The 13313-nt window shown below is 29.9% G+C and overlaps 2 protein-coding genes across 7 annotated transcripts; one reads left to right on the top strand and one right to left on the bottom strand.

The window, feature by feature from the left end:
• Nucleotides 1-298: 298 nt before the first annotated feature.
• On the bottom strand, nt 299-3811 carry LOC112797555 (uncharacterized). 6 transcript variants are annotated; one of them, XR_011881469.1, is made up of 6 exons: nt 3623-3811; nt 3254-3477; nt 2451-2520; nt 2283-2359; nt 913-1220; nt 299-811 (listed from the first exon to the last, which is right to left on the bottom strand). XR_011881469.1 is itself a non-coding variant. In XM_025840562.2 (5 exons), exons 2-4 carry the CDS (start codon nt 3434-3436, stop codon nt 2310-2312), a joined length of 303 nt encoding a protein of 100 aa, XP_025696347.1. In that variant the 5' UTR covers nt 3437-3477; nt 3623-3811; the 3' UTR covers nt 900-1220; nt 2283-2309. The 6 variants fall into 6 exon arrangements, 4 of the variants coding, with proteins under 4 accessions (XP_025696347.1, XP_072092225.1, XP_025696348.1 ...); XR_011881470.1 differs by having other exon boundaries at nt 3254-3524; nt 3623-3775; XM_025840562.2 differs by lacking the exon at nt 299-811 and having other exon boundaries at nt 900-1220.
• Nucleotides 3812-10691: 6880 nt separating this feature from the next.
• Nucleotides 10692-12723, top strand: LOC112797554 (F-box/kelch-repeat protein At3g23880). Its single transcript, XM_025840561.2, has 2 exons — nt 10692-12018; nt 12247-12723. The coding sequence occupies exons 1-2, from the start codon at nt 10878-10880 to the stop codon at nt 12285-12287; spliced, it is 1182 nt and encodes a 393-aa protein (XP_025696346.1). The 5' UTR covers nt 10692-10877; the 3' UTR covers nt 12288-12723.
• Nucleotides 12724-13313: the final 590 nt, after the last annotated feature.

Genomic DNA, 13313 nt, shown 5'->3' with positions numbered 1-13313 from the left:
GATGGTGGTGGTCGTCGTCTCTTTAAGAATGAAGTTTTCGAAGGTCTTTTTTTTAAGGATTTATTCTATGCAATAATCTGAAATGTTTGGTTTAAGTAAAAATAAGAATTGTCTTCCGTGACCAAAATTTCTATTCGATTTAAACTAAAATCATGGGATCGGATCCAACTATTGGATCCGATCCGATTCGATCTTGGATATATCCGCAAAACACAAAAATATTTTTAAAAGCTATTTTTATTTAAAAATATCAATAAAATTCATTTTTCTATTCTTTTAAATATAATTACTCTTAAAATAATATTAAACATACTTTTATTAAATAATAAATTAAAATAATACAACATATATCATAATTATTAGTTGAAATAAAATATAAAAAGAATAGTTACTTATTTATTATTTTATTGTTGCGAATACGCAAATATGCGGATACCAACACAAAATCCGCAATCCAATTCGATTAGTGTGCAGATCCGATTAGTGTGCGGATCCGATCCGATCCGATCCGAAAGGCTTTCGGATCGGATCCATATCCGCAATTTTTCGGATTGGATTCAGATAAATACCGCGGATATGCGAATCGGATTCGATCCATGAACACCCCTACGGGACATAACTCGAACCCAGCCCTTCCTTTGTCATTGCCGATGGTCAACTTGGTCGATAGCTCCGGTCATCACTCATCACCATGAAAGAAAATTGGAAATTTTAGAGCAGCTTGCAATCAGCTTTAAATATTGCATCCATGAAATCAGATAGTGTAAAATCAAGGATGTTGAACATCATTTGGAATCCTCAAGTGTCTAGCCTTTGGTACATTCCATGTTTAGAAAGAAAATAAATTATGATGTTATTATGTACAATCATCTTATATTTGTTATGACATAACGAGAGGATTAAGAAAAATACCTTCAATTACCAAGCAACAACTTGTACAAAAAGTAACAATGTTGCCTTTTCTATAGGTCATAGAAACAAAGAACCATGCTATGATACACCCAACAAAACTTACTATATCATGCATATGATTATTTGAATGATAATGGATGCTACTCTTTCATGGTTCAAATCTACCCCATAGATTATCTTAATGCATGATATACCAAGTCCAACCTAGTGAAATCTAGACGTTAAAACAAAAGTTTGTAAAATCAAACAAACATCAGAAACCCAAATAGAAAACTGTTGTTACAGAGCAAGATGCCTGGCATGCATACCTACGAAACAAAAGAGCACAAGAATTGTAAGTTGTGAATGTGAAGCTCAATGCAAAGATTATGGGAGACATTGACCACCCCAACAAATCTCATCAGTTAAACCCTACAAATATTTATTATTGAAAAAGATGCATTCAGGAACAAAGGCTCAAGGCTGATCTAATATTATGGACCTACTGAACTTTTCTACTTTAATATTTAATTTGCTATTAGAACATTGCATTTCCAAATCAAAGAACTACCATCAATTTTTTTTCATATATTTCTTGTCATATGTGGACTCATAAACACTCCCTTTGTTCGTTTTCAATTGTCACTTGCATGTTTTGGTTACATCTGACAGATATATTGCTCCCAGGGTCTACTAGAATGCGACAATGACAGATAAAATGGAATGGAGGGAGTAATTAGTGTATCTACAATGTTTCTCGGTTAATTCACATTGCAGAGACTTTACCATGGTACATATTTGTCCATTTGGACATGGTGAGATAGCTGTGATTTATTTTTATTGACATTGACTAACAAATATATTCATCCATAGGTTCATGCATATAAGATCAAACTGAGTTTGTATAAACCCAAAACCGATGTGGTCCCTATTCTAGCCCCTGCTGCTGATCTAACTAAAAGTTTCAGCAGATTTCCTCAGCTACATTATCGAAATTTGAGGTGGGAAAAAAAGAACCATAACAAAAACCAATTGACTAGTAGTTTCCTACTAACATGACTTATGATTCATAACTTCTAAACTCTATAGTGGATGCATTTCTATTATCATATTGATTAAGCAAAAATTAGATTTAAAGTGATTAATGACATATCATTCTAAGGTTGATAACATCTCATTTTACTATTCGTATACCACAGATATGCAATCAATGATATGTTAACCTTTCAAGTCCATGTTTTATTCCTGGTAGAAAATAATAAGACACTAACCAGGATCATGAAAAGAACCATCTCTCCAATAATTCAACCCTAAAGCTGTTCTATTAGATGATAAACATGGCAAAAAAAGATTTCCACTACAAAAGCATTCAAAGATTATGATAAACTCACCATTCAAATGTTAGGCATTTAGTGTGTTTAAGAGTCTTCCTTCAATTCATCAGAATCAGAATCACTTGCATTATAACCTAACATACATGCACCGGGCGAGAAACAGTCACAAAGAATTCCCAACAAAAAGAAAGATGCTATGCTGTCAGCAACAAAGGAGAGTTTTACCTGGATGCTTATCACCAACTTTCCAAACTGAAGATCTAACCCTCGACGCTCTAGTCAACCAAATTTTACCCTACATTCCCAAACCAATGACATCAAAACTTGAAACCAAAATTCAAAAACAGGTAAGCACTTTGATTCGACAGACTCCACAGACGTAGTTCACAATCCCAGCATTAATCTTTTTATTCAACTAATAGCCCACAGAATCCACACACACTACAAACTATTCACATCCGTTTCTTCAATTTCTCATGAAGTTAACAAGTCAAGAGTTGGAGCAACAAATTTAAAAACACAAAACATTAAGTTTTAACACAAGACTATTTAAGTCATTACACCCAACCATGATAAAGCATTCTATGCTGCTATTATAGATGTGTCCACAACTCCACATGAAGCATCCATTAAGTGCATCTAATTGTGCATACCTAACTAAATAGGCAGTCATCTATTCATATATAACTCAGTCATTGAAATTATTTGACTCTTATCCCCACTATGTTAAAGTTATATAACATACAAAATTTGATTGCCTAATGGTGTATATGCATTATCAGCATCAAAATTAATCTCATTACTAAAATTAAGATCAATAGAGAATACTAATATTTGTCTTCAATTTTTCATAGTCACCAGCTGAAGATTCTAGTGTCAATTAACATGGACATTCTCAAATAGTAAAATACAACAGAACCTCAAACTCTTAACAGCTCAAGAAAGTCCGATGCAATGAAAATTGATTGAAAAGCATTATTAATTTGTAATAACTAATAACCATGATATAAATAGAAGAAAGAACACACCTTTTGGTCATCTCTGGGAACACCATAACCACTGTAATACATCTGACCTACCAAGACCTGCATGTTTATGTCCCCAGCTTTAGCTTCTTTCAGAGTGTCTCTGAACCACCGTTTCACACAATCTGCAACAACCCCTGAAAGTGGCACACGCCCATTGCTCTCAATTCCACTGCTACTATCCATCTGTGATGATAACCCTTCTTCAAATCACTGCTAATGAGAGACTGAGAGGAAAGGGTTTCGTAAAGAAAAAGGTTGAATTTTTGGGAAACTAATGAAAAAAATCAAATAATGGGTATGTTTCAGATTGAGCTAAAACACTAAGAAATACAGTACACAGAACTGCAAAATGGATTGCAAAGTTGTTACCTTTTGGTTTTGGAAGCTGTGTATGATGAGGTGATGCTATCTGAAGATCATGATTTGATTTGAATGGAGAATTAAGAAAGGGTTTGTGTGTCTTAGCAGATTGGAGCTACCGTTGAAGACTGGGCGGCGTATTAAGCTGCTGTTTTGTCAAACTACGTTGTTTCCACCTGTACACTACACTTGTTAAACAACTATTATTTTTAGTTTTTTATCATTATGAATTTATGATGACGATTATTTTTTTTAAATTAATTAATATTTGCATATTACATATAACTATAAGGGTTACTAACATATATAATTTTAAAATTACATATATTAATAAATAAAATATTTATTTTATTGATATAAAAAATTCCTGATTTTATGAGAATTTTTTAACTATGTTTGAAAGAGAGATTAAGAGACTAGAATGGGAGATAGAAATTTAAAGTTTAAGTTTGAATTAAATTTTTGTATTATATATTTGTATTTGGTATAAAATATCTTTTTTTTTCGAAACATAGAAAGCTCAACACATTAAAGTGGAGCATAAAATAAAGAAGAAGACACACAACGAGCTACCAATCAAACCAACACCTAACACTCCAGACCTATCAACAGCCTCCCCCAGAATCACCACCACGCCATTCTGCATAAAATATCTTATTATGTATTATGTTTTATTATTATATTTAATTTAAAATAAATATAAAAATTAAAGGATAAATTTATAATTTAAAAAGTTAAAAATGAAGGTATTTTTAATAAAAAATATTATTAAAATTTTAATTTCTATCTCTAAAATTTCAATCGCTTAAAAGTATTGAAAGAATTGAAATTTTAGTTCCAATTTTTTTATCATAAAATATAATATTGAGTCTTAATCTTCTAACTTTAGTCTCAATCTTTTTAACCAAATGCTATTTAAGAATAAAATTTTAAATTTGTTTCAAATAAATTTTGAATAACTATTTTAATTTTAAATAAAACTTTACAATTAAATAAAATATTTAATTAAATTTAACCAAATGGTTATAACTATTTTTTAAGTTACCCTTCTTCGAAATTTTAGATTAATAGGTTCTAGACGAAAAAGATGAATATTGTATAGCATTGTAATATTTCAAGACCTATGAGTCCAATTCTTCAAGGATTTATTTATATATTTTTTTTTAGAAATCTAAAAGTGCAAAGTGTTCATCGTAAAGTATGGTGTTTGCTAGAATTTATTTGATACTTTAATTTCTTTAGGAACTTATAAGTTAGAAAAAATTTCAAATGTTCTTGAAATATACTATTCTAATAAATTTAAATATTAATTTTAATTATAAAAAATATATATAATATATTAATTAAAATTAACGATTAAAATTATTTTAATATTGATATTTTAAAAATATTTAAAATTTTTTTAAAAATCACATTTATTCTATTTTAAAAAAACTAATTTGTTTCATAATTTAAATAATTATAACGACTTGAAATAAAGAATAATTATGTAATTTTAGTTCTTTTTTTTAAAAAATTTTACATTCAAACAATTTTAACATCTAAATTTATTCAAGTAATTTAGAGTTCCGTGCTTCTTTTTTTTTTTCTTTTCGGCGCTTGTTTCAAATTCACGCATGCGTTATTTTTCTTCTTTTCTGCGCTTATTTCAAATTCATGCATACGATTCTTCTTCTTCTTCTAATATCTAAAGAAATTTAGGTTTTTATTTTTAATATTTTGAGCATATAACATATATATTTAATGTTTTTATATATTTAAAAATTAAAAAGATAAGTTAACTTTTTAATCAATATTATTATTTTAATGCATGATATATATATAATGATATATAATCCCCGCCCCCCCCCCCTGAGATATATAAGTGTTTATGACTCGGATATATTGATTTTATTCACCAATTAGGATCTGTTCATAATTTATTTTGTTGAATTTGGGTAGACTTTTGAGTTAAAATAATTTTTTTTAAAGGGGAAATTAATAAAATTTTATAAAATTATATTAACAATAAACTATAAAAACTTATATCTCGAGCCCTTGATTCATATTTCATGTAACTAAAATTAGATACTTAGTTTAAGTCAATTATTTTTTAAAATTATTCGAAGAGTTACTTACTGAAAAATTAATTTAGAATAAACTTTGGATAGACACAAATTGATAAAATTGTAGTTTTTTTTATCGATAGAAAAAATATATGCAAGAAAATTCCGACACTTATGATTTACGTGAAAATAATTTGAGTTTGTGAAATATAAGGAGTATTGGATCATACTTGTGGAGCTAATGGCTTTTTTATTTATTTATACCTCGAAAAAATTCGCTAACTCAATTATAAAAGTTGATAACATTTTTCTTCTTGTTCATATTGTGAGTTTTTAAACTCCATTGGTTTTTTATGTTATCTTGATCTATAAGTGGTCATTAATTCTAAAACAGATTAAGAAAGAAACATAATATTCTCAAGTTAAATTGTAGTTTGAACTGAATCTTACATGAAAAAGTTAAGAGAACATTTAAAAAATCTCTACTCGAGTTATTTCTTAGTTTGATGCTTTTAAATTGAACAAGAGACATGATTTGAGTCGCTTCTTAACTTAAAATTTTTCTAAATCAAAGCACCCTCTTCAAAGGATATTTTTTTTTTAAATAAATTAATAGTGCCAAAAATAAAATAACATAATATTATATTTCAAAGTCCAATAAATATATATATATATATATATATATATATATATATATATATATATATATATATATATATATATATATATAGGAATTATGAAAATTGGGTTGGATCGCTCCAATTTGGATCCAAAATCAGGTAGGCTCCATCTGATTATGTACTTTTTTTTGTTTTTATTTCTTTTAAATTTATTATATATAAATTTTAGTATTAAAATTTTTATAGTTAGTAGAATTGAATTTTTATTGTTTAATTTAATTTGGTTATTCTTATTATTTAATTATATTAATAATTAATTATTTAATATTATTTAAGATGTATTAAATACCAATAAGTTATAGTCACCAAAAAAAAAAAACCAATAAGTTATAGTTTAAATAGTCTCCTCATACTTATTTAAGAGGTTGCGGGTTCAACCAAGAGAGGTCTAGCTAGGGGTGCACAGACCCGGCCCGGCCCGAATGTCCGACCCAGTCCTGAACACTTTATGGGCTAATTTGGTGTGATTTTATCGGGTTTAGAGTCGGGTAAGGGTCTAAAAAATAGACCTGGTCATTATTTCAGGTCGGGTTCGGGTCATAGCTCGGGCACCCGAAGTCGGTCCGGTGGCTCGGTCATCAAACACAATTAATATTTTGTGTTATTAGTGATGGATCATGACTATTCTTATGTGGAATTTAAGTATTGTAAACCTTAATATTTTGTGTTATTAGTCATTATAAGACTATAAGTTAATGTTTTATATTTAGAATGCATAAAACTTTAGACTAATGCATAATATTGTGTTATTATTTGTATTGATTTAAATATTTGGTATTATTAGACAATATTAGTATTGATTGTGCTTTTACTTTAATATTGATTGTGGTTATGCTTTAATTTTAAAGAAGAGTTAGTTCTTGTTATATTTTTCTAAGTGAATTTTACCATGTTAAATAATGGTTGGAGTCTTGAAAATTTGGATATTTTTACATGCTAGCTTACAAAAAGGTATCAACGTAATGTAATGTTAACGGCCCGGTTTTCACCCGGTATAATTGTGGCCCGAAAGTGTATTGGTTTCATCGGGTCTATGGTCGGGTTCGGGTCTAATAAATAAACCCAGTGTATATTTCGGGTCGGGTTTGGGTCACATCAAACCCGATTTCACCCGACCCATGTGCACCCCTAGGTCCCAACAACATGCCAATAAATATTTTTAAATTATATTCTATACTAATTAATGATAATTAATTATCATTAATTAGTGGTTATTTAATTTTTTTTTAAAGATATAAAATTAATGATTATTAATTGTCAATTCTTACTCTAATTCACTTTTTACCATTTATTATGCAAACTTTAATTTCTCTTTTAAAAAAAATCGAACTCCAAAAAACAAGAACACCAAAATATAAGATAAAGAATCATCCAAATCCTAAGAAAAAAACATCCAAAACATAAGAAAAAGAATCATCCAAAACATAGGAAAAAGAATCATCCAAAACTAATAAAAAGAATCATTCAAATCCTAAGAAAAAAAACATACAAAACATAGGAAAAAGAATCATCCAACACTAATAAAAAGAATAATCCAAAATGTAGAAAAACGAAACATAAAAAACTAGTTAAAAAAATCATTCAAAACCAAATAGGAGGAGGAGAAGAGCTGCAGGGTGGTCGACAACGACGTCTTGGACGGCATGGTGTGGACAATGGGGAGACTCGCGGTGGTACGTTGCGACGAGTGGAGGAGTCGCCATGGATCGGAGTAGTTGATCGCGCGTCGCGAATGGAGACCTGGTGGTGGCTGCATCGCGACGAATGGAGAGTCGTGGGGTGCAAGTGGCGAGCGATGGGGAGTCACGAGCAACGAGGGTGCGTCGGGCGAGCGATGAGGAGTCGCGATGGAACGCGAGCAGGGTGAAGCAGAAACGCGATGGTGGCGTAAAGACGGTGCAGCGGTGGCGCTAGCAGCGCGAGGACAAAACCGCGGCAGCTTGGGGCATTGAGAAGAGAGATTAAGATTTGTGGTTTTGTATGGTGAGTGGAAGTGAAAACTAATTAGGGTAAATTTTGATTAAAAAATACCATTAATATCAATTAATCAAATTTTAAATTTAAAAAATAATTTAAAATTAATCATTATTAATTGAGTTGTTCAATTCTTAGTTAGTAAACTCTTGACTTCTTATATTTTTTCTTAAATTATAAATAAATATTATTTAATTTAAACTAATAAATACGAATTAACAAATTTAAATAATAACACTGAATTTTAAATTAAATACTATTATAATTTGAATTTAATATAATTTTAAACGTTACGATATTGAACATTGACAAATAACTAAGTACTACGATTTGATTTGATCTGATTAGGATGATATCTAGGTTTTATTAACATAAGGTACGAGTTTAATTGGATATTAAAATTCATATAAATTGACAAAATGATTTGATTTGATCAGGATCATATCTAAACTTTACTAATATAAAGTACTAGTTGAGCTATTATATTTAATATTATTTCATTTTAATTCAAACACTATTTAATTTAAAATATAAGATGAAAAATATAAAAATAAAATGAAATTCAAACGAAAATTTTAAATTCAAAAAATAAAATTTGATAGATCCGCAAACATTTTAACATAATCGTTATTTCATCTCTATCTTTATATGGGTAGTAATTCACATAAACAAATAATGAAATAAAAGCTAATATTACACTAATGTCTTAAATGCAAATAAATTACATACATATTTTATTTGTATATTTATATAAATCAAATTAATACACTTTTTTAATATAAATTAAATTAATTGAATTTAAATTAGTAGATATATTTATAAATCGAATTCATTAGGTTCGATTTATTATAAAAAACGATTTTAGTGAAGTAGCCCATAGTAAATCAAATAAATAAGTTTCGATTTAAGGTCCATAGTAAATCGAATCATAGAACCCATGCTAAATCGAATTGAGTAGATTCGATTTATAGGAAACGTAACCCATAGATAAATCGAATAAAGTAGATTCGATTTACTAATTGTGTGTCTATATTATTATTTTTTTTTGTGAAATAGGAGTCGAAAGACCAAAAACAAAAAAAGGAAAATTAACTAAAACCTCTCAAGACCAGAAAGCCAGAATAATAAAAAATTAACAAGTGACTTATATCTGTGGGGCAACAGCAAAAATATGTAAGCCAAGGAAAAAATTCTGTCCCATTTTGACGAGATGATCAGCAACAATATTTTCTTCTCGAATAGTGTAACTCCAGGCAATGGTGGAAATGCGACGGAAAAGAATTCTAATATCTTCTACCAGAGGTGCACACGGATGACTATCAAGGCACCCATTATTGATGAGCTTTAGAGCTGCCAAGGAATCAGATTCTACGATGATATTCACACGTATCTATTTGCAACTGCTAATTGAAGACTATAACTAATGCCCCAAAACTCAGCATGCATAATAGTACAGCTACTAAGGTTGCATGAAAAAGCTTTCAAAAAGCCTCCTAAAATGATTTCGAAAAATACGTCCGCAAGCAGCATAATTAGAGTAGTTCAAAATGGAGCCGTCAACGTTAATTTTAATGGTGTTCTCCTGTGGGGGTTTCCAACAGATATATCGACTAATTGTGTGTTTATATAAACAATTCCAATTCACTTCTTTCGAATTACATTTTACAACTACTTTCACCTCCAAACCACATCCAAGAGAAAAAAGTTAGGCAACACCACAAAATTCAAAATTGCGGACATAGAGGACGATCCGAATTATATTTATCAGTTGGATGAAATTGTCCATATTGCTAATAGCATCAATAAAGAAGTTAGTAAATAAAATTTATTTTTATCAGGATAGATAAAAAATATTAGTAATATTGAATCGATTAGAGTATTTGTTTATAAGTGATAGGCTGATAGTTAGAATTTTTAAACTACAAATAGTAGTTAGAATAATGATTAAAAGTTCTGTTAGAATTTATAAATTTTAAATATTAGATTAATTAGGAATTAAATTTTAGTTAAAATTTAATTTAAATTATAAATATCAGTGATAATAGTGATTTAGAATCGTAATATATTTTACATTAAAATTCTTTTTATTAGAATTCTCCGTATATTAATTTTTATTTTTTTGAATTTGTTAAAAATATGAGTATTGTAAAATTATTTGTTTGAGTTTTGAGTATTTTATTTGTTATTGTTTGTTTAGTGAAGTGTTTTTATTAATTATTATGGTCCATAGAAAATTGTTAATTGTTTTATTAATTATTATTTGCGGTTGTGAATTTTTGAATTATTTGAAAATGGAAAATAGAAAACGGTACCTTGTAAAGCCATAAAATGTTTTCTGTTTGAAACTAGAAAAAATGAATTCCACGCTTACTATTTGAATTGTTTTAAAACTGAAATACTATTCTCGCGTTCTTTCCAGGCGGTTACACAAGTATCGGGTGTAAGGAACTATAATTAATTAAAAAATAAAAATAATAAAATATTAAATTTAACGGCTTGGAGATCACATGTTATGTGAATTGTCATAGCTGACAACCCTGACCACAAAACAAAAAGAGAAGGAGCATGGAGAGGAAGCAACTGGGCATGAATGACATCCTCCCTCGGGAGCTCATTCACCGAATCCTTCTAAGAGTACCCGCCGAAGACCTGTTTCGCCTCAGATTCGTTTCAAAACTTTGGCACTCTCTCATTTCCGATCCACACTTTGCGGAATCGCATTACAACCTCTACTCTGCCGCATCTTCCGGTTCGGTCTTGGTAAAAGACTATACTAATGCATGCTGTGTTTCCTTAGACACGCTATTTGATGTTACAGCAGCAGCACCACCAACATTCAAAGAGGTATCTCTCCCTTCCAGGAAGACGCCATGTTCTCTTTTTCGTCTCTTGGGATCCTGCAGAGGCTTTCTTCTCTTAGAGGAAAAACCAGCTTATTTTCTTGTTATATGGAACCCACTGACCGGATCCAGCAAAACAATATCTTACTCTCATATCGCCTCAGAGATCCAGCTCGATGATGCATTTCGATATGGATTTGGTTTCGATGCATCACGAGATGACTATTTAATAGTTCTATCTTGGCTTGATAACTACAACCAACACCGCTTAGTTTGCTTTTCGTTGAGAACCAATTCATGGATTAATCTCGATGCAGCACTCCCCAAATCCATAAGTAGGTGGAAGCAGCAACTTTTTGGGTGGTTCTTACATGGCGCTATTCATTGGTTGTGTTACTCTAGTAAAGATTGCATTGATGATGGTATTCTTATCTTTGATTTGAAGGAAAGGAATTTCTCCAAGATATCTATGCCACAACAACTCCTAGGGGATTATCCCATCTATCTCACCATATTAGGAGGGTGCCTAGCCTTGCATTCGTATGACATTGACAACCATAAAACTGAGATATGGGTTATGAAAGAATATAAAGTGCCGTCATCTTGGATTCTAATGTATGAGATTCCTTATGGTAACAATTCGCCTCTATGCATGTCCAATGGAAATGACATTATTGCGTTGAATTTTATTCCCCGGTATTGCAAGATAAGGTTTGCCAAATATAACGTCAGTGGAGAGCTTCTAAATTATTCTCCTCTACCTCTTTCTGAATATTATAACTTCCATAGAAGTTTCTCTGTATATACAGAGAGTCTCTTTCCATTCCCCTGTGACATTAAGGATAGGGATAAGAAGAAGAAAACTGGTATGTAAACTATTCACCTATGCTTTGCACCCTATATCTTTGTGATTAATGAAAAAGTACCAAGCAAGATGCATCATGCATAAAGTTTTGACTATTGATGGTATGAAATTATAATTTATCATTAATCACTTTCTTGCTTCTTACAGTCCAGTCTTATGGTGAGGCTTAAGGTTTAGCTATGTTTTCATGTCTAAAGCTGTGACCTTTTTCCGCTGATCTTCTTTGCAGGCCAAGAATGTTTTGAACAACATGATGTTGCCAAAGATTAGAATGACAATGGGGTCAAATAAAGGAAGAGAATATGGAGCAAGCATATTAGTGAACAACGAACATACAGCCGAACAACTTAGAGTTTGGAAGTATGATTTTCTTTCCAAATTTCGCATTGTTAGGTATGCTGTGGACACTAATAACAGTCTTGTGTCGCTGTTTCTTTTTCTGTTTCTCCTTGGCTTCTATCCAAGTAGCATTACAAAAAAGACTATAACTTACTAGCTCCTTCCATTTTCATTTTCATTTTCATTTGGTTGTTTAATAGCTAGAGATGAGGTAATGAATGCTTAAATGTTAAAGAACGATCATATGTCAGAATCTGCTGTCTCCGCATTGTATCTGAGACCTTTTCGCAGAACCATTTTTAATTCTATATCATAAAAACTAGTCTTACATTTGTATGAGAATTGAGAAGGATCTAAGTTAGTTTTATACTATCTGGTGTGAGGTGCTGCAAGGTGCATTGGCTTTTGGGATTTATAGCACACTGAGCATCAAGTTAATTTTGTTGAGATCTTTAGTTTGAAATTTTTTGAAGTTAAAAGTTCTTAAACAAACACAACTTTCTTTTTTACTACACTTGTTAAACAAATATTATTTTTTATTTTTTATCATTATGATGACCATTATTTTTTAAAATTATTTAATTTGCATATTACATATAATTATAAGAGATTTTACTGATATATATAATTTTAAAAATATTTTATTTAAATATGTAAATTATTTTAAAATTATATATATTAATAAGTAAAATATTTATTTTATTGATACAAAAAATTCCTAACTTAATGAGATTTTTTTTTGCTGCGTTTGGAAGATTGTGACTCAAAGATTGAAATTAAGACAAAAAGCCTAAAATTGAATTAAATCTCTGTTTATATTTAAGATTGTCAAACTCGCGAATCTAAGTAAACTCGTGGAGTTGACCTACACTTGACTCAGACTCGATTCATAAACTTATATAAGTTTATCTGTTATGAATTATATATATATATATATATATATATATATATATATAT

Source organism: Arachis hypogaea, chromosome 4, assembly GCF_003086295.3.
Source record: "Arachis hypogaea cultivar Tifrunner chromosome 4, arahy.Tifrunner.gnm2.J5K5, whole genome shotgun sequence".
Lineage (NCBI taxonomy): Eukaryota > Viridiplantae > Streptophyta > Magnoliopsida > Fabales > Fabaceae > Arachis > Arachis hypogaea.
Note: the sequence above shows the minus strand (reverse complement) of the source record. Positions and strands in the feature narration are given on the sequence as shown.

Excerpts from the sequence above, each read along its gene's own strand:
- LOC112797555 (XM_025840562.2), bottom strand. The coding sequence starts at position 3,436 with ATGGATAGTAGCAGTGGAATTGAGAGCAATGGGCGTGTGCCACTTTCA. Across the intron at positions 2,521-3,253 it reads TTCCCAGAGATGACCAAAAG|GGTAAAATTTGGTTGACTAG; the intron begins GTGTGTTCTTTC and ends TTGGGAATGTAG. Across the intron at positions 2,360-2,450 it reads AGTTGGTGATAAGCATCCAG|GTTATAATGCAAGTGATTCT; the intron begins GTAAAACTCTCC and ends CATGTATGTTAG.
- LOC112797554 (XM_025840561.2), top strand. The coding sequence starts at position 10,878 with ATGGAGAGGAAGCAACTGGGCATGAATGACATCCTCCCTCGGGAGCTC. Across the intron at positions 12,019-12,246 it reads GGATAAGAAGAAGAAAACTG|GCCAAGAATGTTTTGAACAA; the intron begins GTATGTAAACTA and ends TCTTCTTTGCAG.